The 27,722-nt window shown below is 36.2% G+C and overlaps 1 protein-coding gene across 1 annotated transcript in view; it reads right to left on the bottom strand.

The window, feature by feature from the left end:
- Positions 1 to 27,722, bottom strand: part of WDR70 (WD repeat domain 70) — a 127,226-nt gene that overhangs the window by 74,818 nt on the left and 24,686 nt on the right. The window contains exons 6-9 of the mRNA XM_033085319.2: positions 20,380 to 20,439; positions 14,440 to 14,573; positions 9,302 to 9,455; positions 7,910 to 7,986 (exon numbers count right to left, since the gene is read on the bottom strand). Of these exons, the coding sequence (XP_032941210.1) occupies positions 7,910 to 7,986; positions 9,302 to 9,455; positions 14,440 to 14,573; positions 20,380 to 20,439 (425 nt within the window). The remainder of the gene's footprint in view (positions 1 to 7,909; positions 7,987 to 9,301; positions 9,456 to 14,439; positions 14,574 to 20,379; positions 20,440 to 27,722) is intronic.

Genomic DNA, 27,722 nt, shown 5'->3' with positions numbered 1-27,722 from the left:
TCTTCACGGCCAGTGGAGCTGTCCTTCACAGTGCACAGCCAAGCAGACTGGAGATACCAAATCTCGTGCTCTCCTGAGAAAATAGTACTGTGGAAAAGAAAATCTAAGGAGCAAGTATGTGCTCTACAACAGTTGACTTGGCTCTTAAGCTTACGGGACAGAGACTTCAATTAAAGAAAAACAGAATCATCTGGGCTGAAGGGGGAGTTTGCCAGTTCAAGACAAGTTGAACAGCATTGTGGGAATAACTGATTGTTCCATGGGCAATGAAACTGACTGCTGGCCATTTTCAGCAGTGCTATTCCAGACCTGCTTAAATCTCTTTTCTGTGAAATTATCAGGGTTTATGCAGTTCTTAGCCTAATAAAATGCTAGAAAAGAGTTGTCATGACAGTTGTCAAGTCATACACTGATAGCTGCCATCTAGAGACTGAAACAAGGCAGCTAGTAGGAAGAAGATGAGACAGCAGGCATTTTAGATGCAAACCTAGTTAATAGGATGGAAATTGTTAGCATATGAAAACTGAAAGGTAAGCTGAGATAAAAGTCATCATGAAACAGCAGTGTTCACTAAGATATATCAAATTTCAAAAGTCCCAAGTAGTGGACAGATGCCCTGAAGGAGAGAAAAGTCCTAAACAGCAATGGCTGCAAACAGTAGACACACGTTTATACAAACTAGTCATCCTTCATTAACTGTATTTGGTTGCTTGAAATTACGAAAAAGACACAGATAATATTTACTAAGCAACAGTATATGGCTAAAACAGAGCAGAGTAACTTCATATTTGAAACACGCATTTGGCAAAAGACTAAGAATTCTATTGTGCCTTAAATGCAAAATTCTATTTCTGAAGATTTGAAGCTACTTCACTGAAATAGAGATAGATCTGCACTGAAGTTGTCCCCAAATAACTTATCACAGAAGTTAGTTTGTGATGGCAGATAAATATTCCCTAGGATACCTTTTAGAGAGTAGGAACACCAACTTAACTTACTGGAGCATGAGAGAGGAAAGACTTGTGAGAAGAATGCTCTACAGTAAACCAGCTGTTAACCAACCATAACCCAAGCTGCAGTGACAAATCATAAAGTTCATGACTGCTAAATTTCAAGTTTGGCTGCGATTCTGCTTCTAAAAGGAAAAAAATAGATGAGAGTAGGGACACAGAACACCTGTTGGTGGAACATTTAACATCACTGACCTCCCTTGCTAATTCTTACAGCACTACCTATCACACTTGCGATAAGAAAACATCCAAATACCAAAAACAACATTATCCATTTCCTCTTCCTTCTTTGTTATTACATAGAAATCAACTGATATTTCAAAATAATATAAACAAAGATTAGTTATGTCTTAAAACACAAGGTATTTTTAAAGGTCACTCTGCTCAGGTGTATTTCCAGAGAGTAAAAAACTTTTTAAAGACTTCCTAAATGCCAAAACTTTTTTTTTTCCACTTTTAAGCAAGGTATTAATGTTGGAATTTCTTTTCTGGATTCAGTGCTATCACCTTTAACACTGTCCTATACATTTATTCAACACAATTCTGATAAAAGGAAAGATCCTTGCCTAAATAATTTTATCCTCCAAATAAGCCTAATAATGTGACAAAGGATCGATAAGAAAGACAGTGTTGATCACACACTGATCTGAACCTTATCTACATGCAATGAAAAAGGACTGATCATTCAGAAATGGTTGTGGGATATTTAAAGTTCCAGGCAACATATAGCCATAAATGAAAAAAATTAGCTTGTGCAAGAAAATGTCTCATGTTAATATCAATACTGATGAAACTCTGTGTAAATGTTTAAAAAAGACTGAAAAGTTGATACAAATTAATTGATTAGTCTCAAATTCATTAAAATTGAAATTTTCCATAATGCAAACTTCAGAAATGCTGCAGTTCCATGGAGATGGTAATTTCTTTTCTATGTTTGTCTTTTATTATCATTTTGTTCTAATTACATGAAATGCTGGGAAGTTGAAGGACTGAGAATATAAGAATTCGCATATATGAGAATCTGTACACAAAATTTAATCTAGTTAAAAAATACCCTGAAATAAACACCTACTTTAACTACATAGTGTTAGTCATTCATACAGTTAGCCACCAGATTATTGGCAGAACTGACTACTTTCTTACTTCTTTCTGCAACTAAAAGCTAATAAATGCTTAACAACTTGTAAAAGCCCAAGAAAATTATTATTCATCTGTAATCCCAGAGTAATGAAACTATATGTCGAAAAATAAGGCTTAAAAAAAATCCAAAACAAAACAACAACAACCCCACCCCGCCTCCCCCCCCCAAAAAAAACACCCCCAAAAAGCCATCCCTGGCCATAACATAGAAAAAAAGAAACAGTACAGTATTAGTGTTTCCAGAAACCATCATCTGGAATATTTTCAAGGAAAAAAAAATTAAGTGAGCTACTGAGATTTACAAGTATCCACTAACAATTGCATAAATGGGCATGAACTTAAACAAATTAAGAGGAGTTTTCAGACTTATTCTATAACTGCTGTGTCTAGCCTCTGGCTCATTTCAGTGTGCAAACTTCTGTTTCTCTCATATAGGAGTCTCATGGAACTGTGTCATTTTCTTATGTATTTTTCCTGAGTTCAACATTGTGTCCTTGAACAGTGATACAAAACGCACTGAGACTCCCTGCTGGTAACACATATATCTGCAGTCTGAAGTAATAAATTTACAAATAGCCTAATATTAGAATAGCACATAGAATATAGTAATAGAATGTATTAGAATATATTATCATCAAAATCTACTTCTAGGATTTTTAAAAATTTATAGCATATTTGAATGTCATGTATAAGTCACAGAAACAGATCACGTCTTAAAATATTTCCTCTACAGTAACAATCCTACGAGCCTTCATTTGAATCACTTTTTAGTTCAGACTACTACTACAGCCTTAGTCACCTGGAATCAAAAGAAACTGTCTATAGAAACTATCTCTAAGTGTATATTTGAGCTGTAGCAGGTTAACATAAAAAGAAATATGGATTTTAAATACTTGAAAAGCATTTACTTAAAACATATTTAAAACACGTTATTTTCATTTGACACCACAAGGTCACTTGCAAATTCTACTTTTTATGCATCTTGAAAACCTCTGTTTCAATATGCCACCCAGAAAATGCCATTTTCTTTCCTTACTTTATTTTTAAATTGTGCAGATGGTAACCATTCAGCTGAAGAGACAGACAGTGTAAATGCTACAGGAATCAGATAAAATACAGTCCACAACTTGCAAATATTCTTCATCTGGTTTGTGAATAACTGTTTTCTTCAGAGGAGGTGCAAATGTTATCTAGAGCCATAAAATACAGAATTAAGGTCTAACAGCACATTAACATCCCTCATGCTCTCCTCCTTCATCCTCAGACCCTGCCATTCAATGTGTCCCAAAGAGCATGACACATATGCTTCAACCACTATTTTCAGCACCTTCCAAACTTCTGGATGATTAGCTGAAAACCCTTTAATCTTTTCTTGCAAGCATCTTCAAAAATAGCTGACAGTTCTGGCAACCAGGTTTAGAGTACACAGAACCTGTCCACATAGCAATATTATCATGTGAGTAGAGAAATAATCATCACCACTTCTCACACGTTTCACATGATGTTAAGAGACAACTATCACTGCGCTTTACCATTGTGTGTGATGTCCAACACAGATTAAAACCAGCAAAAAGAGAGGATGTTCAGTTTTCCTTCGTAGCTTTTAAAAGCATCCCTGATCATCTTCACATATCCATACAGGATGATCCCCTGACGGGTCTCATTTATGTGTTTAGTGTCAGGTGTATACCTCTCCGCCAGTTGTAACAGTTCCTTTTCTCAATGTGAGGATTAAATTGCAACTTGTAAATAAACAGATAGTATCATATTCCCTCTTGAAAGTTTCAGAGCAGCTCACTGTAAAGAAGGTAATTTATTCTTAAATCAATGTCTAGTACAAATTTTAGAATAAAATTAATAGGAATCGATGGCAGAATTTCCAGAGTTTGTCTTGACTGGTCAGCAGTGCATTCTCAAGATAAAATGCAAAAAGTAGATGTTTGCACCTTTTCCTTGATATGCAATACTCTAAAGCTTTTAATTTCTCCTCTTATGGGTATAGATAGCCTTGCTAAATTATGTGAGAGTGTAATATGTCAAGGACTTTGAATGTCAAAGCACATTAGTGCATGATGTCAGGAATGTCAAAATCGGGTACAGACAGGTCGCCTGCCCTGTAAAAAGATTGTTTCAGGACTGGGAGACTTCCTTTTTGTTTAAAACTATAAACATTCATACCCAAAATCTCTATGTACCAGAGCCACATAAAGCTATACTGGGCTTTGACTTATCATCTTGCTTGAAAGAAAAGACTTATACCACACAACTCCAGATATAAAACCATTGCAAAAGTATTGTACCTTGAGAATCCACAAACTACATTCACAACAGTAGTGCAGCATGAAATTATATCTTAATTATTTGCTGTCACTGAGTAACACAAAAATTTAAAGAACACCTGGCTACATCTGATCATAGGCTAATATAGCTCGGTATTCAGTCTTCAATCACAGCAATAATGATACTGACAAAGTCTGGTCATTACAGTTCATTCCCTTAATTTCACCTTACAATCCAGAACTGTCATATAGAAGGTATTATAATGCCTATTGCAATTCCTATCTGTTTAAGTTCTAAACATTAATTTTTCTCATCCTTTTTTAAACTTTACTCCATGTTTTTCTATGACAACATATTCCAGAATAAATCTGAGCAGCACCCAATTTTATTTTTCTTTTATTCATTCTAAATTTAACTATATCTACTTTCAGGAAATACTTCTTAGATTTGGAAGAGGTTTTCAAAAACAACAGTTCCACAATCAGCTTGTCTCGAACATTTCACAAACTTCAATCACATACTCCGCTACTTAGACCTCTCTTCCCTAGGATAAAGACTGCCAGTCTTCAGGTTTGACCTAAAAGCCCACAGTCTCTGAAGTTCAAGTTTTCTTATAATTATATTGTTTCTTTCATGCAACATAAACCAAGTTTTCACATAGACTCTTCAACAGGTTCATATTTGGGCCAGCATTTCACTAAGTGCAAATCTATTGGCTTAAACAAAAAAGCCAGCTGTACAAATTGATGAGAAGCAGTTCTTCAACACCTAAGGGTCAGGTATAAATACTGGAATAAAGGTAAAAGAATTAGACTGACAGATAGGGACAGTTGTAACATTCAACGACATCCATAACTCATTCCACACAAAACATCGAATAAACAGCATTAAATGAAAAAATTCTGGTTTCTAGAATGCTTGCTACAAATTGCTTAAAATTCAGAAAACCTGTTTTCTTTACACATAATCCAATAAAAGTCTCAATTACATCTTGCTGACACAGACCATTTCTTTCTTTAGATTCAAATGCTCTGCCTTGACACCTAAGTACTCTAATGTTACCCTCCTACACAAAATACTCTTCTGAGAATACCATATGAAAGCAATCTTACAGAAGTTATTTTTCTCATTCAAAAAGTACCACCAAAAAAGAAGTCAGAAACTCATGTGATACTGGTTAAAATAGCTGGTATAACTCCAGCAACTGCTGTCAGTTAGAAACATTAAGGTTGGAAAAGATGCTGAAGATCATCGAGTTCAACCATTAACCTAAAACTGCCAGATCCCACACAAAACCATATTCCTAATAGCTTCCACGAATAGCAATTCCACCCCTTTCCATGGGCATCCTGTTCCAAAGGCTGATCACCCTTCCAGAGAAGAATTTTTTCCTAATTTCCAATCTAAACCTAGCCTGGTGCAACTTGAGGCTCATTTCTTCTTGCCCTGTCTCTTGTTACCTGGGAGAAGAGATGGACTGACACCTGGCCCCACCCTCCTTTCAGGGAGTTGTAGAGTGTGTTAAGGTCCCCTGTGAGCTTCTTCTTCTCCAGACTTAAACAACCCCAGTTCACTCAGCTGCTCCTCATCAGACTTGTGCTCCAAATTTACTAATGGAACCTATATTTTCAAAGGCGTGCTAGTCACCAACTCAGTTCATCTTCACACAATATGGTTAATGAAAAGAATATTGAGGCTTTAATTTGTCTCTTTGAATTTATTATGTTTTTGAAGCTGACTAGACATCGCCATGATCAGAGGACCCTCTCTACTCAACCTTTTTAGTTCCATAGGCTTAGTCAGCAGAGCCCAGGCAGCCCCAAGGACAAACCCCATCCCAGGGCACTGAGCACAGCACAGCCCATGGAGGGGATGGTCCTGCTGGGCTCAGCCTTGGGGCAGCCTCAGTGTGAGCCCTGCTGGGCCCTGCAGGTGGAGAAGGATGGGAAGGTTCTTCAGTGCATCTTGAGGAGGGGAACAAAGCTGGAGCCTCTTGTGAAGAGCAGCTGAAGTCTTTGGGCTTGCCCACTTTGGAGAAACAGAGGCTGAGCTGTGACCTCTCTGCTCTCCACAGCTCCATGAGGAGGGGAAGGGCACAGGGAGGTGTTGAGCTCTTCTGCCTGGCATCTAGGGGCAGGATGAGTAGGAACGGCTCAGAGCTGTGCCAGGGAAAATTCAGACAGGACACCAGAAGGCACTTCTTTACTGAGAAGGTGATCGCAGACTGACACAGGTTTCCTGAAGATATGGTTGATTTGCCAACATCCTTAACAACAGGCTTTGACTTCTGGACAGCCCTGAACTGGTTAGACAGTTGGGTGATAATTGTAAGTCCCTTCCAACTGGAACTACTCTTTACTGATTAAGCTTTGGAGACCTTTAACTTTCAGTTATTATTAAATTTCACAGATGGAATACTGTCTTGAAGCCCTGTGGGGCAAATAAAGTAATCCAAATTGTTTCTTTTCACAGGATATGTTCTAGTCCTGGAAAGACCTGTCACTAGCATGAAGCAAAATGCAATGAGCTTAAAATATTTTTCTTGTAATTTCAGCTATGTAGTGTCTGTGAAAATGCAATTATGCAACCATTTCTAGTAATATTTATCTGATTTTCTCTTACTTGTCCAGACTATTTTAATTCACAGCAATTCAAGTATCAGGGATGCACTGAGTCCATTTTTGGTATATTAGTTAGGTAACTTGATTAGATGGGAGAAATTTAGACAATCTTCACCATTTATAGTATCTTAATTTGTTTTTCATGATCTACAAACTACTCAACCTAATAAAGAAATCCTGCTGATGTCTAACTGCATTCAAAACAATCAACAAACTGTCTAAAGTACTGATTCTAGCATTTAATAATAATTCCTATTAGGGAAGTAGTACCTCCGTGCTCACAATCTGGAACAACATACAGTTAGCTTAAGTGCATTTTCAAAACTTAATTTCTCCACAAAGCACAATGAAGTATTCAGTCTCCTCCTCTTCACAGTCTTATCAGAAACTGTGAGTTTTCCTCCTAAAACAGTATTTTCATGTACCCATATGTTAAACCAATAAGTCAGTCTCTTTTAGGGGAAAAAGAAAACAAACCGTGTTATTTAAAGTAATTGATAATTGAAGTCTTCTTTTTACAGTGGACCACTCTACAGATATATTAGATGGGAAATACAATCCTTATTGTCACTCTGGAGTAAAGGAGATTGAATATTTGCAACATCAGTAAAAACAATGAACCAACAACTTTCACGAAATATCAGAAATAATTTTAAGTAACAGAACTATAATAATACAAACAAAATACATTTATTATCTAGGGGCAAAACAAATATAATATTTGCTTCCAGATCTCACTGTATTAAGTACTCACTAAAGATTTTTTTAAAATTGTATTTAAAGTAAATTAAGGCACAGTAAAACACAAAAGCTAAACAAGCCTCTCAAAAAATTTCAAATATAAACTTCAATACTTACCCATCATTAGAACATGTCAAAAATTCTTCCTTTATCTTTGGATGCCAACAGCCTGAATTGAGCATTGCTGTGTGACCCTAAAGAAATAAACGGAGAGGTCTTAGAGGCCTTGTAAGCTATCTTACAAGGTTTTACAACTTTTACTCCAAATCTTTCAAGTGGAATCACATAAAAGCTGAGAGACAAATCAGACTCTTCAGACTGACATCAGAATAATTTAACACATTCTAGATACTCTGTCCATTTCATTCTTGCTTGTTTTCATCTCTGAATTAGAAAAACCCTGACATTCTTCTACTTCTTTATTCTTTCATAAAATGGCATAGATTTTTTCTCTTGGGAGAACTGTAATGCAGAGAAAGGATGAAATAATAGGTGTCACTACAGTGTCCCAAACTTTTTAAAGCTACAGAAAAATAACAGAAGAAATAGTAACTACTAGGGTGACACAATACACCAATGTCATTCTACACTAGCCAAAGATCCTGTTGGAGAAAACTGAGGAAACAGAATTTTAGAGTAAAGATGGGTTTAACCTCAGATGAGTCCTTCATAAAATACTGAAGTTGCATTTTGACTAGTCAATTGTCTTTTTCTAAAATTGAAAAAAACAGAAGGTGAGTGTTTTATGCAAAGTAAGCAACTGCCATTATGGTGACTATAAATCTAACTACATTTCTGGACTATATATTGTCCAATTCACTTTACTTCTTTAAAGTACAGGCACATGCTCATTGACTACGTTCAAAGAGAAATTTGGAAACTACTCCTGCAATGCTGGAATGACTTCAGTTTGTTTTAAGCACAAACAAGGAGAGAAATACTGAAAAGTTAACGAGGCAAAACAACAAATATTTTAGCATTTTGACTGCTGGACCACAGTATAGTGGAATTCTAGACATTTACAAGAGAAAGAAAATCTAAATTATTTTTAAGCAAACTAGAACTAAAGCAGATGTTATTTGATGGTTTTATATATGCATCACTAGCCAAAAGAAATAGTCATCTGACAAGAACAGCTTTAGGCAAAACAGTGTTTAGCCCAGTTACTTGGCAATACACTTTACAAGAAATAAGTAGATCAATTTTATCATCAATCTGAGTTTTAGATTTTATCATTACTTTTTAGGCTTAAGCTATTTTAAAAACTGACCTGAATTTAAATCATCTAGATAAATAGAACCATTGTATCAAAGTTTGCGGAAATACAAGGGCACAGTGGTCAAAACACAGCCAATGGTAGTCAAAGCACTTCAAAACTATGAATGAACCCTTCTACATCTGCCTTTTTAACTACCATTAAAAATATACACATTGTTGCTTATTAGTCTTACAGCATACAAGTAAACCACTCCCAGCCCCTGACTTGAAACCTCCAGCCCTTGACTTTACCTTTGTGTTTGTCATATCCACAATGTACTGGTCTCCCTTTATGCATTCCATCACTGGGAAGCCATCTCTGTCAAGAACTTTTGCCTGAGAGTTGCCAGAGACAACGAGAATGACATCTCCCGTGCTGCTATACTGTAAAGACTTGATTTGGTGACTACAAAGAAAGAAGAAAGACAAAAAATAGGAGAAATAAAACACTTCAGTTAACGTTGCTATAAACCTGCACTAAAACGAAAGTGTCAATTGTGAAAAACCATATTGTGGAAACAGATCTATATACACTCCTGTATCAAAGAGGTGGGACGCAGAAAATCTTTTACTAATGGAATAAAGTTTTTTATTCCACTGTCTGTGCATATGTGTGTCATGTTTCTTTTAATCACACACAGCTCATCAAACACGTAAAATGTCATTTCTGGCAAACATATTTCTTTAAGAATGTTATTATAACTCCAATGGAAAAGAAGTATGTGTCAGATTTAACTATCTAGAGCTAAAAATTCTTTTTCATCTTCCCAGAAGTAAAATGTGGAATTACAATAATCTGTAAGTTACTATAAAAGACTTTTGTAGTCATACATAGAACTTCATTATACCTCGCATACCAGGATATTAGTCACAGATCAGCATTCTTGCACTTTTTCTACAGTCAGGACTTCAATTTCATCAAACTTTAAGATAAAGTTAAATAATGCCATCAGCCCTGGAAATATGACAATAGATCTGTAGTTTTCTGTATCTTAGGTGACCGTTCCTTTTTTGCAACAGTGTTCTCACATACATGTTCTCATCGACTGAGAAAACCTGTAACAGTAACCACGGAATAACAAGACGACGAAAATGAACTGAAAGTGCAAAGCTGACTGATGAATGAAAAACCCAATTCCAGTTTCAGCTTATTCTCTCAGCATCTTGCTTTATGAACAAACTTCACAGCTCTTGCTGTATCTGAAGTAGATATCTCTTTGATCCCTTATACTTCATTACAAGGATAGCAAAGAATGCAAAGTAGTATATCCACTTCACACCTGCCAGAATTTATATCCCAGCAGATATTAATAGAATATGCACAGTAACATTACTTTATATTAATACTTCAGCTCTGCATCCAGATTAATCTCAAGCATGGGACTGGAACATTTCCAGATAGATTTAGATTCTCATGGCATCCAAGTATTCTCAAAGAAATATCTTCCCATTGTTTAAGAACATGACTATGTGCATTCAAATCCTAGCACCCTTCATGAAACTACATTTTAACATTATCTCCCATCAGTGAAGTTAACACTCAGATGAAACCAGAAACCAACTGTGCAACTTGTAACTTAATATTTTAGCAGTTCAGTTCTTATACAGTAGTGACTTCATATAATTTTCTCAGGATTAGCTCTTATCTGTTAAATCTGTCCTAAATCTGTCCTAAACCATGAATCACTACACGAAACACTTAAAATATTGTAATACTTACTTTGAAGTTCTGCACTGCTTATAGTAATGTAAACTAAGCATAAGTTTCTTATTCAAAAAAGTTGGGCAAAACTGATTACAATTCAAAAGCCAAAAATTGCTTCAAGCATCCTATTATGTAATACTAACTGGCAGCCAAATTGGACAGAGTATTTTAAGTTGATTTTTAATAGGAAAGAGACACTCAAATCTGGGAATTTTCAAAATAGATCACAGTCAATGTCTGAAACAATATTCTGATCCTCAAGAGCAAAAACAAATACTTTCTTAGAAGAGAAGATAGCCAGCTACATTAAGCTCAGAGGAAACACTGAAAGAAATCATAGGAAACCCACAAGAGAAATAATATCTAAAGCCTAGAATATTCTCTGCAGACAGCTAATAAACCTAGACTAAAGAATACATCACATTCAGTTCTTCTACAACAAACATCTTAGGAATCAATTTTTTTTTTTCAATTGTACTTCCAAGTGCTCTTGCTCAAAGCTCAAAATATTCCTAAGCTCCATCTGAGTACGGTATACAGAATGAAGTACCCATTAGGTTGTATTTCTCATACTCTAATGCTGAAATTGGCAAGAAAATAGCCAACATCTCCAAAGCACAGGTTCATATTTTGCACTTACCACTGTTGAAATGTAAGAATTAAACATTTAAAAACCAGACAAAAACATATTTTCACTTGATGCACGTCTCATGCATGAAAAGGATCTGACCACTGGGTAAACAGCTGAGAAGCAAAATCTGATTTCTGAAAGAATCCACAATACATAAAGTCCCGTCCACAGAAAAAAAACCCTATTTTCAGACACTGAAATACTAAAAGTCAAACTACAGACATTATTACTATTAACATCACACTGTTCCTAACTCAAACAATGTCATCTCATTGCTTCTTAGTAGGTCTGTATGAGCACATCTGAACAAGGTTTTCTTTCAACTTAAAAATTTCTCCCAGTAAGGAAATGCAACTGATTTTTCAGTAACTAGCACAGTGGAACATAACCAATAATTTATCAAATCAGTCACGTGAAAAAATTAGTTTTAGAGAAAAGACTTACATAACCTTTACCTGATTAAAAAAAAACTCAAACCCATACCTTCTCGACTGTGCAATATGACTTCTAAAATCTTGTCTAAAAATTGCTTCTATAAGTAGAGTATTTGCAAAGTCCCAGAAGTTTACTGCTGTTTACTGGAACATGACCAAGAGTGAGCCTTTACAGTAAAGGCAGCTCTTTAAAAAAATATTTGTGGTTCTTATAATGTTATAGGTAAAGTCTTGGGAAAGTTACAAAAAAAAGTTGCTTATAATAGCATTAATCCAAGTCATTTTGGTTTATAACTGCCAAATGTGCACAGCACTTTGTACCAGGACCTGCAGAACACAGCAGACATGGGTAGAATCATGACATACAAATATTTTTCTACACACATAACATCTTTACCTTACAATTGCTTTAGGCTTTAATACCAAAGTATGGATTGAAAGTACTTGCTTTTTGTCAGGCTGCTTTTTTTAACTTTTCATAACAAATACAAGGAGAAATTAACAGAGTAACCTGATATTATGCTACAAAATGGAGCCTTGACCATATAGAATTGATCTGAGGCTCCTTTAATTTTAAAATGAAATTTAATTTATGGCTCCAGATCAGGATTTCTCCTAACACCTATGTTTCCATACCAGAACTCCTCAGAATTCTTTGACATTCAAGTCTGTGAATGCTAATAGCCCTTCAATAATAAACTTCATAGGGAAAAACACAAGTTATATAATATTCCAAATAGTGTTCACCAGCTTGTCTCAATGTCAGCATGAAAGATCTTTTTACCAGAGATATAGTTCCAGTTTTACGTTTAGAAAAAGACACAAAAGTTGTATTTGAGTAACAGTTTTTTTAGACCCCCAACATTATTCATGAGACTTGCATTGTAACCGCAATTTCCAAATTTCACACCAGTCTATTTTTAATATTATTCATGTTTATGTTTTAAGTACTTTAATTATACATCAACATACTCAAACCTCAAGAATTTCACATAGAACATTTATATAAAAATACTTGTGGGATCCTTGCAACACACCAAATGAACAGTGTCAAGTTCATCTTTTATCATTAGTTTTTTGCCTAAAGGAGCTTACCAATTTATCTGCAAGCTGTCCCTGAAATAGAACATTAGTATACAGTCTACTTGTGGTTTTCATACAACATTCACATTTTACACCATTATTAGCACTATTATTTTACACCATTATTATACATCACATTTAGCACTACTACATTTGAATGTACTCTTCTGCTAAACATGAAAATGCTTCATTAAAATAATTTCCTACTGTGGAAGTAAAGACCGTCAGCTCTTTCTGCTCAGTTACAACAGAGGAAGGACAATATAATTTATATCCTGCAAACTAATCATGTAAATGAAACTCATGCCAGAAAAGTCTGAATGTCACTTTACATTTAAAAACTTTTATTTATTTATTCCTAAGCGGCATGTTTACTTAATTATGTTTTCAAAGTAAATGTGTCATTTGCCAGCTTATTATTAGAAGTCAAGGTCTGTCAAAGAAATTGGAATTGCATCATGCATTAAAGCACACTTTTTATTCTTCCAAATTTTTACACTCCAGCACAATAGCAGAATCCCTTTCTATTTTGCTCCTCTTCAGGATAACAGTCCTAACTTCTTCTCATCTTCCATTATCTAGATTTTTGGCATGTCTATAGTCAGTTGTATGTTTTCTAGCCTTCCAAACTGACTGAAACTCAGTTGCAGCTTTTTAAGATAGTAATGATTAAGATTACACATTCTAAGTACTACTTACTCTATGTATAATAAATTTCAATCCCTTTTTTAATTATACCAAGGTACCCTATAAGCTGCACCATGTAAGTCAGATATCAGAAAGTACTTTGCTAAAACCACTGTATTTTGTTTGACTTTATGCAATACACTTTTCAGAAAGCTCAGTGTGCACAATTGTTAAAGCAGTTCTGTATTCCAGTTCTCTGGAATAATTAAATGAACTCACTTCACTTACTTTCTAAATTAACAATATGGATAGTAGGGAATTAACTCTAAAAATGCTTCCTACATTTTCTTTTCAATTTGCATATACAGAAACATAGAAATAAATGCAAATAAGCATGTTTTTTCTGTAAGAAAGACAGTATTTCACACTATGTTGTTACATAGTGATTACCGAAATGGAAAGGAGTGGTGCTTTCTGAAACAGAGGACTTCATGAAAATTAAATAAATCACCCTTCCCTTCAGAAATTCTGGCAGAGACTAGAGAGGCTTCCCACAAGGGTGAATTGTTTTAACCTGCTTCTTCTCTTATTTAGTTCTACATAAGCAGAATACATATAGAAAGTGCATTCAATTAATGTCAGTTGCAACTATGATAGTCACCTTGTCTTTGAGAGGTTCCTTTTCTGACATGCTATTAACAATTGCATTGGCAAATTCACCCACGGCTTTCTAAAAGGGGAAAATGTGTAAGTCACTGAAAGCAGGAAAAGAAACAAGCAGACAAGGCCTTAGGTTCACATTTCTTGGTATTCAAGAGCCTTTTAAACAACCTGTCTTACAAGGCTTTTGTGCGTTCTACCAGGAGCTTAACAAGGAACATTTAGTGCAAAAGGCAGTCTTCATGCCTACCATTCACAAGGTTGGAGTGACCGAAAGGCTTGGAGAGAGGCATCCATTCCCGCAAAATCCCAGAACTTTACATCATAATCATATCCACCAGTTATCAAACGAGCACCTGAAGGATCCAACCCCAAAGCAGAAACCTGTAAAGAAAAAAAAACCATAACCATAATCATTCAAACTTTTTACTTTTTTCTATAATCTTTCAGGGTGTCACCAAAACATAAAATGCTACCAAAGTTAAACAAAAAACCAAACCTAAGCCTCAAACAACCCAGTGCACTGGTTTCTTACTAAAATATCTTCACTATATTTTCATTTTGAAATTTCACTACCTTGAATAAAGTCTTAGTACTTTTGAAGGAATAAAATTACATAATCTGAATAAAACACTGAACAGAGTTGAGAAAAAATAGTTTACAGTATTTACTTCATATCATCTCATTGCAAAAATTTTGTTTCTATGAAGAAAATTGTACTCTAGACTTCAATCAGAAGTACAAACAATATTTCTAGCAAGGTAACAAAATGGTGTTTAACATCCACCAGCTTAAGATGCTAAGTTTATTCAAAACAGCTCATCTGCATATACACATTGCTCAGTTACATTTCTCTTCTGAAAAAAAAAAAACAGAAGAAGAAAATAGGGTATAAACTTGAATTTTTTTTTTAAAAATCACAGATTTTAAAAAGATACTATTGTAACAAAACAGGCCAAAATAATTTCTCAAAATCCATTTCTTTTATATACAGAACCAGTATCTCAGAGCTACACAAAATTCTGAGGAAAGAATACTAATGCTTATTGTTCTCATCTGTTAGTCTCAAATCACAGAACAAGTAAAACGGGAATTTTACTGAAAATCTATTTTAACTCTCTATTTAAAGAATGGTAATGTTCTATAGTACAACAAATAGTACTTCAAATACTAAAATAAACAGTGTTCAAATCACTACATGGAGAAATAAGGTAACAGAAGGCATTTCAACAGAAATTATATAAAATAATTATTTACAATCATTTACCTTCAAAATTATTTCTATTCATTTCACATTTGTGAAAATATTGTATCTACTTGTATGAGTTCAAACATTAATGTAAGATTAACTGGACAATGTACTACATTAATTTAGATACGAAGAGATTGGTATCAAAAAATTAAGTCATCAACATAAGAGAGTACTGAAAAGTTCTATCAAAAAATACAAAACAAAAGTACAGTAATTTCACAACCATAGGGCCAACTGGGCTATAGGGTGCAATTTTTTTTGCAGCAAGGCTCCGCCCCCAGCTCCCCCCACGCTGGCCAAGGCCCCGCCTCAACCTGGCAGCCATTGGCCCCCGGGCCCGCCTGTACCCAGCAGGGGCGGTGCCGTGGGCCCCCAGGCCTGCCTGTACCTGGCGGGGCCGGGGGATGCCCGCCACTGCTCCGTGCCACCTCACCGGGGCCGGGCTATGCCCGCCACCCCTCCGTGCCCCCTCCACGGGGCCGGGGCGTGCCTCTGGAGGGGCTGCCCCGCCTGCACAGGGCCAGGCTATGCCTGTGAGGGGGTCGCCCCGCCTGCACGGGGCCGGGGCGTGCCTGTGGAGGAGCCGTCCTGCCTGCATGGAGCTGGAGCGTGCCTGTGGAGGAGCCGTCCTGCCTGCACGGGGCCGGGGCGTGCCCACCACCACTCCGCCCCGCCTCCACCTGGCAGCCATGGCCCTGCCGGCTCCCCCCAAGGCTCGCAGCTCTAACTTCCGGTTTGGCAAATTTCTGAACTGTGTGCATCAGATAAGGCGCACCAGACTATAAGGCGCACTTCCGGGGGAAAATTTTTGTCAAAAGGGTGCGCCTTATAGTCGTGAAATTACTGTATTTTTGAAATTACTCAAAATTACACTGGAAACGTTAAAATACCTGAAGAAGTTTTCATCATAAGATAAAACTCACATGGAATTCATGCTTACATTTTAACGGAGCCCATGGGTAATACCTAGACTATAACCAGCACATTACTTTCAACAAAAAAAAACCCAAAAACATGGCATAGATAATCATCATGTTGAAAAACCCTTTAAGTAATAAGAAAGTCTTCAACACCAAATAATAGTAGTAGTAGTAGTAGCAGCAGCAGCAGCAGCAGCAGCAGCAGTAGCAGCAGCAGTAGTAGTAGTAGTAGTAGTAGCGGTACTAGTAGTAATTTTGATAATGATGACGATAATGTTCTATAAAATGTCAGGAAAAACATTTGAAGAGACAAACCAGAAAATTCTGAAGGGAACAGAATAATATTATACTTCTCCAAGAATATTTGACTTACACAAAACCATGTGGGGAAAAAAAAACCAATCAAACAAACAAAAACACTGTATACAAAATAAAAGACAAAATGAGTGGAGGGTAACACCTGACTACAGGTTAGCAACACCGAACATCTTTAGGGAAGAAAAGAACTTGAGGAAATTACTTTCAGATGCCTAAAACTGTGTATGAAAAGTTCTAGATATGGATGTACAAAAGTAACAAAAATTCTACAAAAAGATGCTTACATATATGTATCATCTTTACACATACACATGAAAAGTACTGACAGGAACTATGATTTAATGCAGACACATAGTAATACCACCAAATAAAACTTGCCTCAAAGATATATCAGCCTACTACTGTACTTTTTTTCAAAGCTTTAGTATACATCTACCAACACTGTGTTATGGAGACTTTTAAAACTTATGAAAACATGGAAACAAATTCATGGAAAAATTAACCTATGGAAAACAATTGTCCCAATAAAAACAGCATGTTTGAATGAAATCTATCATTTAAGATAGATAATTTGCTTTCCTAGAATTTAGATTTTCTCACATGAAATAATGCGGGCTTCTTTTGAGTTTTCTTTTTTCAGTTTAATGGAGAAAAAGTTCACTCAACTATTCCTTATCTTATTGAAGACTCACTTCTAGTCATCTTCTCCTTTAGGTTCCTGCTACTCCTGACCAGCTCTGTGATGGTCACTTTTTAAGCATTACCTCCTAAGGCAGGAACAGGCTATTCCCAACTGCTGGAAATCAATCATGTGAGGCAGAACGCTGGCTTGGCTGAGCAGGCATCTTCTCTTAGAAATAAGGCAAAAAAGAAAGGTATATGCCCAGTGGAAGCAAGGTCAGGTGACATAGGAAGAATACAGAGATGCTGCTTGCTGCTGCAGGGAGAAAATCTGTGCAGTCAAAGCTCAGCTGGAGTTCAAGCTGCCTAGAACTATGGGGGAAAACAGTAACTTTTTTTCCCCCCAAGTATATTAATGGTTAAGGGCACTGTAGAAATAATATCAGCCCATTACAGGATAAGGATGGGCACTTCACAAGAGGTCAGAGACATGGCAAGATGTTTAAAGCTTTCTTTGCCTCTGTCTTCTAACAGACCAAGGCAGTCTCAGACTGACTGTGAGAATGATCAGCTCCCAGCCAATCCTGAAATTGCGCAGGATCTGCTGCTCCAAGTGGATCCCCACAAACCTATGGAGCCTCATGAGGTTCATTTGAGAATCCTCAAAGAGCTGGCTGATGTTATTTCAAAGTCTTTCTTGATGACTTTCAAGCAGTCTTGGGAATCTGCAGAGGTCCCAGTTGACTGGAAACTGACAAAAGTTGTCACAGTTTTCAAAAAGGGCAAGAAGGACAACGCAGTCATCAGTTACCACCAGCACAACTTCATGAGAGAAAAATCTTATCAAACCTGATTTCCTTTTACAACAAGGTAGCCCGTCTACTTAATCAAGAGAAGCTATTCGATACTATCTTTTTGTATATAATAAAGCTTTTGATACTGTCTCTCATAGAGTCCTTCTTGATAAAATGAATTAGGAAAACCACCCCTGAGGGTGGTTGGGCACTGGAAAAGGCTCCCCATGGAAGTTGTCACAGCAGCTGCGAGAGTTCAAGAAGTGTTCAGACAACACTCTTGGGTACATGCTGTGACTCTTGGGTTGTGCTGTGCAGGGCCAGGAGGGGGACATGATGATCTTTATGAGTCTCTTTCCAACTCAGAAAACCCTGTAATTCTGTAACACAGGTACCATTCAGTATTTCAAATATACAATGTCCTAGTATAGTCAACTGTTTAAAAATAGTACTTTCAAGAAACCCAGATGCAGGAGAAATGATGGCCCTATTCACTAGGCAACTGACTCCTTCTTAATCTAAATGTCCTGCGGTAATTCAGAGACATTCACTTGCAGAAATCTTCTAAAATGTGTAATCTCTTATGTATTTCTAAAGAGAATATGTCCTTTTTACAACTTAAATGGAAAACTTGAACCCTAGCCATTTCATTCATGATTTCTGACATGCAGAAAAACTGGGCATCTCCAGATTAATCAGAACACTCAAGTGTTCTATTCCGTAACTTCTATGAGAGGGAGTAGTTGTGATATTAGAGATATAAGAGATATTAGAAGGCACATATTTCATATTCTTTCTCATACACACCTATATAGCAAAATACCATGAGAAATAAAATATATATGAAATTTCATTGGGAACAGTAATTCCTATTACACCATACAAGCAAGACAACTGGGAAATTAATCAGGTTTCTGGGAAGACTCCCTAGCTTGGGAAATCTTTCCTGAGATTTCTCAGCTGCACAGGAATAGAGTCATCATCAAATCCACATTCACTAGATTGAAGAGGTACAGATGGGATATATAAGTTTAGCTGAAATACAGTACATGGTATAAACTTAAGGAGAAGACTGTATTTAAAAACACTGCGGCAAAACACCAAAATCAAAATATGAAGTCACTCCCATCCTTGAGCTCAGGGTTAAATGGTTACACTGTTCTAAAACAAACAAACCAAAAAAACCCAGAAAGATAACCCCTCTACAGAAGACAGATTCTTTTCAATTTGTTTCATTTACTGCATCCAGTCCAATCCAACTGTGCTATATATATCCCACATTACAATTCACCTCTGTTCTAGTTGATGACAGCTACATTCTCCTGCAGTCAAAATAACTCAGAAGTCTTCCAGAACTGTAACTTCCACTTCATCAGGTCTTTTAGTTAGAAATAACATGATCTTACTCTTTAAGAAGTCATGAAAAGATTTATTGGTTTAATATAGAGAAAAATAAATTTTAAAAATTTACCTAAAAAAGTTTGTTAGGACATGTATTCAAGAAACATACTGCAGAAGCAGTTACTTTCACATCTGAAATGGGGAACTGATTTGCACAGAGTACACTATTCTGCAAAATGTAGTATTCATAGAAATTCATATGCAAAGTAGTTGCATGCACTGTGTGTAGCAAAATTCACTCTATTTTGTTTAGTGCAACACAATGTATCTTTTACAGGTCAATCAACCCACAAAAGCAATTGAATTTATGTTGGAAGATGTGATTATACAGAGATAGAAATATATAGAGCAAAAGAAGATAGTACCAAATTGGATTGTGGTTCTTTAAAAGAAAGCAAAGGAGCAGTAGTGGAGATAAAATCTATAAAAGATGCAGTCAAAGACAAGGAAGAACAAGATCCAAAGATAATGAGAATAGTGCACAAAAGGCACTAAAAGACTGAGGTAGAATTAAGTACTTAGCTGCAAAGAAGTAGTTGGCAATAATATTCTTTAAACCCATGACCAAAGAAAGGTCTAGATTAGACCCATATCTACATACTAGGAAGGTCTATCATAGAAGAAAAACTAACAATTACAGAGAACATACTTGATGAAAATTAAACTACAGTTTAGTCAAACTGAGCTATATTTAGGTTATTACAAGAAATTGAAGAGGTCTTCATGAAACACAATTTAAATTGCACTAAGAAACGAGACTGACTAAAATAACAAATCATGGAAAAAAATTTGTTTCTTGAACTTTAGCTGGTATGTATTTGTTAACCTATTTCACAGACCGGCACAGTTCTAGAAAAGCATGAAGGGTTGAAAACATCACTTACTGTCTTTGTTCCATGCTGGAGTGTAATTTCATGAGAATCTGGGATTTTCTTGACAGGGTTCTGGAAGAAAAGAAAATTCACATCAGTGAAAACAGTGCTAACCCAAAAAACCCCACTAATGCAATATATATGCAAAAGTAAGAAGGTTTCCATCACACCACTCATAACATGAGAAGGATAAATGGGAAAATCACAAACCAGATATTGATTTCACATTTTTATTTGCATGGATATACTCCCAAAAATATAATGAATAATTGGTTGAAAAATATTACACTATCTTAAGACTAAAACATGAAAATATTTTCTTTTTTTTTCCTCTTTGGAAGATATTAATTCATACAGAAAGAAATAGAATGGAAGTATTCAAGTAGTTTTGAGCAACTTTCTACAAAGGTCATATGAATCATTACCCTAAAAATGCTTATTTATCTGGCACCACTCCAATTTTCTAAAACAGACACTATCTATATTCTTGATACCTGACATCTTTGTTATAATTTTCTGTTGCCAAAGTGTGATTTTAAAATAATTTTAGGCACATTTCACACTACACATTAAATCTCACGCCTTATCCATCTGACCTGCCAATCCCTTCACTATTTTTCATGCTTCACAGTGAAGTCTCTATAGCACCAGATTGATTACTTTCATACTTGTTTTACCTTCTTTATCAGTTCCATCTTTTATTTCTCTGATAAAACAGAAACTTCCATCTATCTTTGGTTTAGCCACACCTACCCTTCTTCTAACTTTACTTAAACTACAAGGGAGTACATTTAGATTCGGCATTATTCTTTACTTTACCAGAGACACCGGTTGCCCAGAGAAGCTGTGCATGTTTCATCACTGGAAATGTTCAAGGCCATGTTGGATGATGCTCTGAGCAACTTGTCTAGTGGAAGGTGTTTCTGCCCATGGCAGAGGGCTTGAAATGAGATTGACTTAAAGCATGGAGGCATGGAGGTTGTGCATGCACACTCATAATTTGTCTTCCAGAGCAACCACTTTGCTCACTGAAGCCTACTGGAAAGTGGCAAGACATTCCTGGCTAATGTGAAGTAGAGAATAAATTTTCTGTTTTCCCTTGTTTCCATGTGTGGCATTCACTTTTACTTCATTAAGCTGCCTTTATCTCAATCCACGTGATTTTTTTTTCCATCTTCCTCTCTTCTCTCACTCCTTCCTTCTGAGGACGGGAGTTATAAAGCAGCCTGGTGGGCACCTGGTGTCCAGCGAAGTTCAGCCCACCATAAGGTAACAGTAAAGGTTTACTAATAGCTACACATGACATCCTAAAAGGTATAGCCCACATGGCATTAAGTGACACTTCCACAGTGGTTTAGAAGCTGAGAAGCAGCTGTAATTCAAAATTCCCAAGGGAAATGTGATTCTGAAAATAAGTTTATTGTTCAACTGACACTATAAAGCACACAGACACAGGTATAATTATAATACAAATTAAGTTTTCAATGCCCCATTATTTCTCTACACTAGAAACTGGTATTTGCTGTTCTTGGGATGCAAAAAACTGCTCGACAGTCATTGTCTGCACTTCCCATCCAAGCACATTCCATAAAAACCAAAGTGTGAAAAGCAAAGTTTCCAAGATTCACCCACAAGAAAAGATGTATTATTTTTGTGAATCAAAGGCTTTCACAGAAACCATCTACTGCATTCTTACCTTAATCACTTCAGGGTTGCTTTTCTGCATTGGAATATTATAGAATTCTTCATCTCATGTACCTTACCACAAAGGTAGGTATTGTATGTCTACATTGTGTCAGCACTGAATTTAACTTTCAGAGTGTATCTTAACCACTTTGAGAGGTCTTTCAGTAAGTTAAAGAAAAAAATAATTTATTAATAAACAAATTTATCTAGAACAAGCTTATTTTAATTGCTAGCTCCCTCAGGTAACAATAATTAAATCCCCTTTTTCATGAGAAGAGTGAAGCACTAACACAAACACATTTTTGCTTTACACCACACTCACGTTGAACAGTATTCTGGTTACTCATTTTAGAGAAGAAGAACAGATAGGAATATATTCTGCCACCTGATAAATCAAACATCCTGAGCCTGAAAGTCAGACACTTGGCGACTGCTACTGGTGCTAAGCTCTGCAGTGTCCAAGGGATGCCTGACAGTTAAAGTAACTGTTTAGACTATTCAAAACAAAAAATTAAGATAACAACATCCAGGAACATATCTTGGCATAACATCTTCAAATTAGCTAAACATTTACAAAAAACCAAGGTGGCTTTTTCTGTTTTAGTTAACCATGAACTTCTTAAATAACTCAGAATGCTGTATCTCTAACGTGCTACAGCACATGCCTATATGCACACAAGATAACAAAATGCAACTACCACTTTTCCAGTTACTATACTCCAAAGAATAATGAATAACATAAAATCCATTTTTTTTCACACTTCTAAAGGGTAATATAGCTAATACATTTATGCTGATTTGAACATCTGACTATCATGTATACTCAATTACTGTAGGCATGAAAACAATGACAATACAGAGTTTGCCTAAAGTGTATTAAAGGATTTCCTAAAGTACTTTAATTTCTTCTTAAAGTACTTCCAGGACTTCACCTGTTGCTTGGATTTCAAATGTTAACTTTACACAAACTGATTCTATGATTTCACTAATAAAGTTCTGCAAATTTGTATTGTGATTAAAACTAGAGGAGGTACAATCTTTACAGGATTTCCAGGATTTTTTGTGTTGTCGCCATTATTTTCTTTTAAAGCACCCAAGGAAAAGACAATATACTAAATTTCTGCTTCAGCAGGAACAGTGGAAAACAGTTATGGTTTTACAAATTCCCTGGCTGACATAAGATTAATATATATAAAACCTGTGAAATAGAGTATTCTATGAGTTCACAGTTTTTTCTCAAAATGAACACTCTTACCTTAAAAGTAATTTCTGCAAAAGGATACTGTAAATCAGCATCATATCTGCAGTATGGAGTTTCAATTTTTTCAGGGAATTCCAGCCCTAGTTGAGTGTTATACTCTGTGCCTAACAACAATCTTCTATTTACTGCATCACAGTAAATATTGTGGCTTTTTTTTTCTTGTTCCTTTTGGGAGCTCCCTTATTCTCAAACAATACTCAGAAAACATGCCACTAACAGACAGAGGCTGAAACTAGATTAGTCTCCCCAGAATGTCTTGAGAAAAATCAAAGACAAACACAAAAAATCAAATAAACCAAAATTGCTCATTTTTCATGGCTTAACCAGAGAAGGGGAAAATGATACATTTATACCTAAAAGAACCTCTACTGCTCTATTTGGAGAGGTTTGTATATAAACGGAAATTACATTGTATGAGAGAGAGTTGCAAACTATAGGTAATCTTTCACACATCAGGCCCTCTTTCACACACCAAGCCCTTAAATAGGAACTTTTCTATTTTACAATACTGTAATTTACAGAGAAAAACCACTTATTTTTTCTCTGTGTTTGCAATTGCCCTTATAAAGGATCATGCCTTCTTTGAGAACTTCAAGAACACATGTTGCCTGGAAAAAAAAATCTGGACAGTTCCTTTGTTCTCAGTTCTCTCCTGAAACACTGGCTTCCTCAAAACTTGAAAAGACTATCATTTTGTGAGAGCAGAGCTACAGCACAGTGCAAAGAAAAGAAATCAAAACTACAGCTGCTTGAACTAAAAGGTAAGCACTTCCCCTGTCTTGAGCAAGAGACAAGGTAAAACCTGGTTTGGCTACTACCTATTTTAAATACCTTTAAGAGAGCCTTTAAATTGATCAGGGAGCTGGAGGACTTCTCTTGTGAGGACAGAGAGAGAGCATTGCTCAGGCTGAAGAAGAGAAGACCCTGGGTAAACATTTATAACACCTTCCTGTATCTGACGGGGGCCTCAAAAAATCTGGAGAGACTTACCACAAGGACATGTAGCATTAGGACAAAGGGGAATAAGTTTCAACTGAAAAAGGGGATAGGCTTAGGTTAGATATTATGAAGAAATGCTTTACTGTGAGGGTGGTGAGGCACTGGCACAGGTAGCTGAGAGAAGCTGTGGATGCCCCATCCCTGAAATTTTTAAGACCAGGCCAGAATGGGGCAGTCTGGTTTAGTTGCAGTGGCATTGGAATGAGACAGTCTTTAAGGTCCCTTTCAATCCAAACCATTTGATAATTCCATGATTCTACTATACCAAAAAATCCCTTCTGCTCCAAGTATAAACACACCCTGCTCTTTTGAGTTTCTTTTTCGATATACTCCATAGGGAAGACGCTGTCTGTTCATGGGCAGGAGTGATGAGAAGGAGGGAAGAGCTACACTTCACAGAGATTTCTCCACTTCTGGTGAAACTACAGGTTTTGCAGAACAAGTATAACAGAGGTGGTCTGACTCAGATGACTACTACCTTATTTGAAGACAGACGGAAACAACTGGAATGCTAAATGGGCAGCAGGAATAGTTGGTGGAAGGGGAACAACAAACCCTAGCAACAAATGGTAACAAAAGTACCTCCATATACTTAAGAACTTCACTTCCTCTAAAAAAGGTCCCCCTACAGAAGGCCATGTTTTACTCATTGAAATCTCAGGCCTTCTGGCAATTAAGAAAAAATGACTTCCTATTTTTGTGCCTTTTGTTTAAATACATAATGTTCATGTTTTCTTTCAAGTTTTTTTTAAAGCTTATTCTCTTCCCAACCAAAATTACTGATTTGCATGAAAAGCAAATGTCGTACTGGCGAGGGGCAAGGTGAGGAGGGCAGGAGAATCTGAGACTCTTTGAAAGGCTTTTACTTTGTACACCAGCATACAGACTGACAGTGTTGAAATCTGCTGAAATCAGATACTAACAAATTTGTCCCTCTTCTGTTTTCTCCAGCCAAGTGTTAAAAATCGTAAGTGCAATCAAGAAAGAGTAATCAAGATGACAAGAAAGAATTTAAAAGAAAAATAATTAAAAGAAATGTAATATCTTCTTATAAAAATATGCACACCGTAAATTATGCTACATACTGAAAGAGAATGCTCTTAAAACATTTTAAGGCCAAAAATATGGGTAGACAAGTCATCAACAATCACAACAGAAAGGATGAGATAACTGACACAGTAATTCCCAAAGCAGACAGGTACAGCAGCACAAGCTCTTCAGAAAATCATGGAATGGTCAGGGTTGGAAGGGACCTCTGGAAGTCATCCAGTCCAACCCTCCCACCAAGGCTGTGTCACCTGGAGCACGTAACATAGGAACACATCCAAGTGGGGTGCTAAGTCTCCAGAGAGGAAGACTCCATGGGCAACCTGTAATGTTTAGACTGATAAGATACCACAGAAAACGAGTGAATTCTGGAGATAAGCCACTGTTTACCTCAATCACCAAAGAAATCTGGTCCAACTGCTGCAGTTTCTAGGCACAGCCATATGTTAATACAAACAGCAGAAGGCTACAAGTCATGCTTGTTGTTGCTTGTTATTGTCTGTATCAAAATGTGTTTGGTTTTCAGGTCAAGTATTGTCTCTCGTACATCACTTAAGATACAACCGAAGGGGTTTTGTTTCAGTGTAAAGAAGTTCTAAAACTTCACAGGGGGTCACTTGCACAATCTTCAGCATTAGAATTAACTTCAGGCCCACAAACAAGCAGTTTTTTCTTTTCTACCTCACATCCAGCTTCAATATGTAAGTGAAGGAAATTAAGAGACAATTTTAGTGATGAGGAACAAAGAGAGCAGAACCCTGTTCCATTCTTCAATATTAAGTCTGAACCATTATTCGAAGAAAGATAAAAGGAGTTTAAGGGGAGTACTTCACAAATCTGGAAGAAAACATCCCTCATTCCTCTCTTCAAACTAGATAAATGTTTTCAGCTGTTAGGCACTCAGATGAATTTTCCATGATAGCAATGAAAAGTGAAGGCAGTGGTAAGTTCTAATTTATTTTTTCAGTTCTTTTTAAAATCGGTTTTTCAAACAAACACACAGTGATGTCATGTTGTGTTCCACAATCATGCACTGATTAAAACCAAACTACTTGTAAAATGGGTAGGCTTTCTAAGTCACAGTTTTTCACTCTCTTCCTCTGGAAATTGAACTGAAAATAAGATATATACTAAGGTTCAAGAGAAAGATGGAGTATGAAAAACTACAATATGAGAGATGGGCAGGATGCTGTTCTACAGCAACAGAAAAATACAATTTTTTGGGGGTTTACAGGAGTGCATTACCCACAAACTTCCATGCAGAGGGAAACATACAGATTTGAAAGGATTTCAACATACAGATTTCAACAACTTATAATTTCCTCTCTTTTAGGTGTTAGTTGACAGATGCATTCTCATGCAAACTTGCATGTTATTAAACTCAGCTTGCCCCAGATTCATATAATGTGAGTTTCTAAATGTGATGCATCTAAATATGGAAACAACTTTCTTCAGACTTCCTATACAGCCTTCAAAAATAAGCAAATAATGTGAAGAAGAATCAGTGCACCAAAAAACCAAAATCATTTTGAAACCTCTCCTGTCATGAATTATTCACAAAAGTGCAAAGCATCTGAATTCCTAGCATAGGTGCCTTGATTATGTTGGATGAATCAAGGGCATGTGTGTCTGTATTATCTAAATTTCTGGTCTGAAGATAAAGGAAAACATTCTGGAAAACAGAGGATGCATGCAAACGCTGGTATGAATTATCTTGGCTGGCATTCCCACAAAACACCCAAAATATCTGTTAGTCATGGAAAAACATTGATAAGTATAACTGCATGATGAATGCACAAAAAATTAACAAATAAAAAACATCAGAAGTACCCTACAAAATTGTATTGTTTCCAGTTTCCAGCTTTTAATTTAGGTAAGTCAAAACAGTGCAGAATTTACATCTTAAATTTTAACTATAGGAAGATCAAGGAGATGTTATTCTTTCCTTTAGTGAACTAAGAGGTATTGCTTCAGTGTGCACTCAAGAATCAAAAGGTGCTTTAAGTAAGTTGCTTTCAAATACCTACAGGAAGTTAAAAAATGTAATTATTCAACATGGAAATAGTATTGTGGCTAGTTTCTCCCAACATCATCTAGTTCACAAATCCATGTAATTTTTCTCTTATGATCTGAACCTAAGTGTTCTGTCAGGTTCAACCAGCAAGGGGAAAGATCTTGGACTAAATCTTTATTCCAACATGATTGCCTGAAAGTAGTAAATTTCTAACATTATAATAGGCCAGATACAACACATTTTATTAGATGTTCTGTCAAATGGCAACTCAGCCATAACACAACAGGTAACATCAATTAACTCTCCCCTTTCATGCTCCTTACCAGTACATTCCTTTCTGAAAAGACT

The sequence above is a fragment of the Catharus ustulatus genome, chromosome Z, assembly GCF_009819885.2.
Source record: "Catharus ustulatus isolate bCatUst1 chromosome Z, bCatUst1.pri.v2, whole genome shotgun sequence".
Taxonomy (NCBI): Eukaryota; Metazoa; Chordata; class Aves; order Passeriformes; family Turdidae; genus Catharus; species Catharus ustulatus.
The sequence above is the reverse complement of the archived record's forward strand: the minus strand, read 5'-3'. Positions and strand labels throughout refer to the sequence as shown.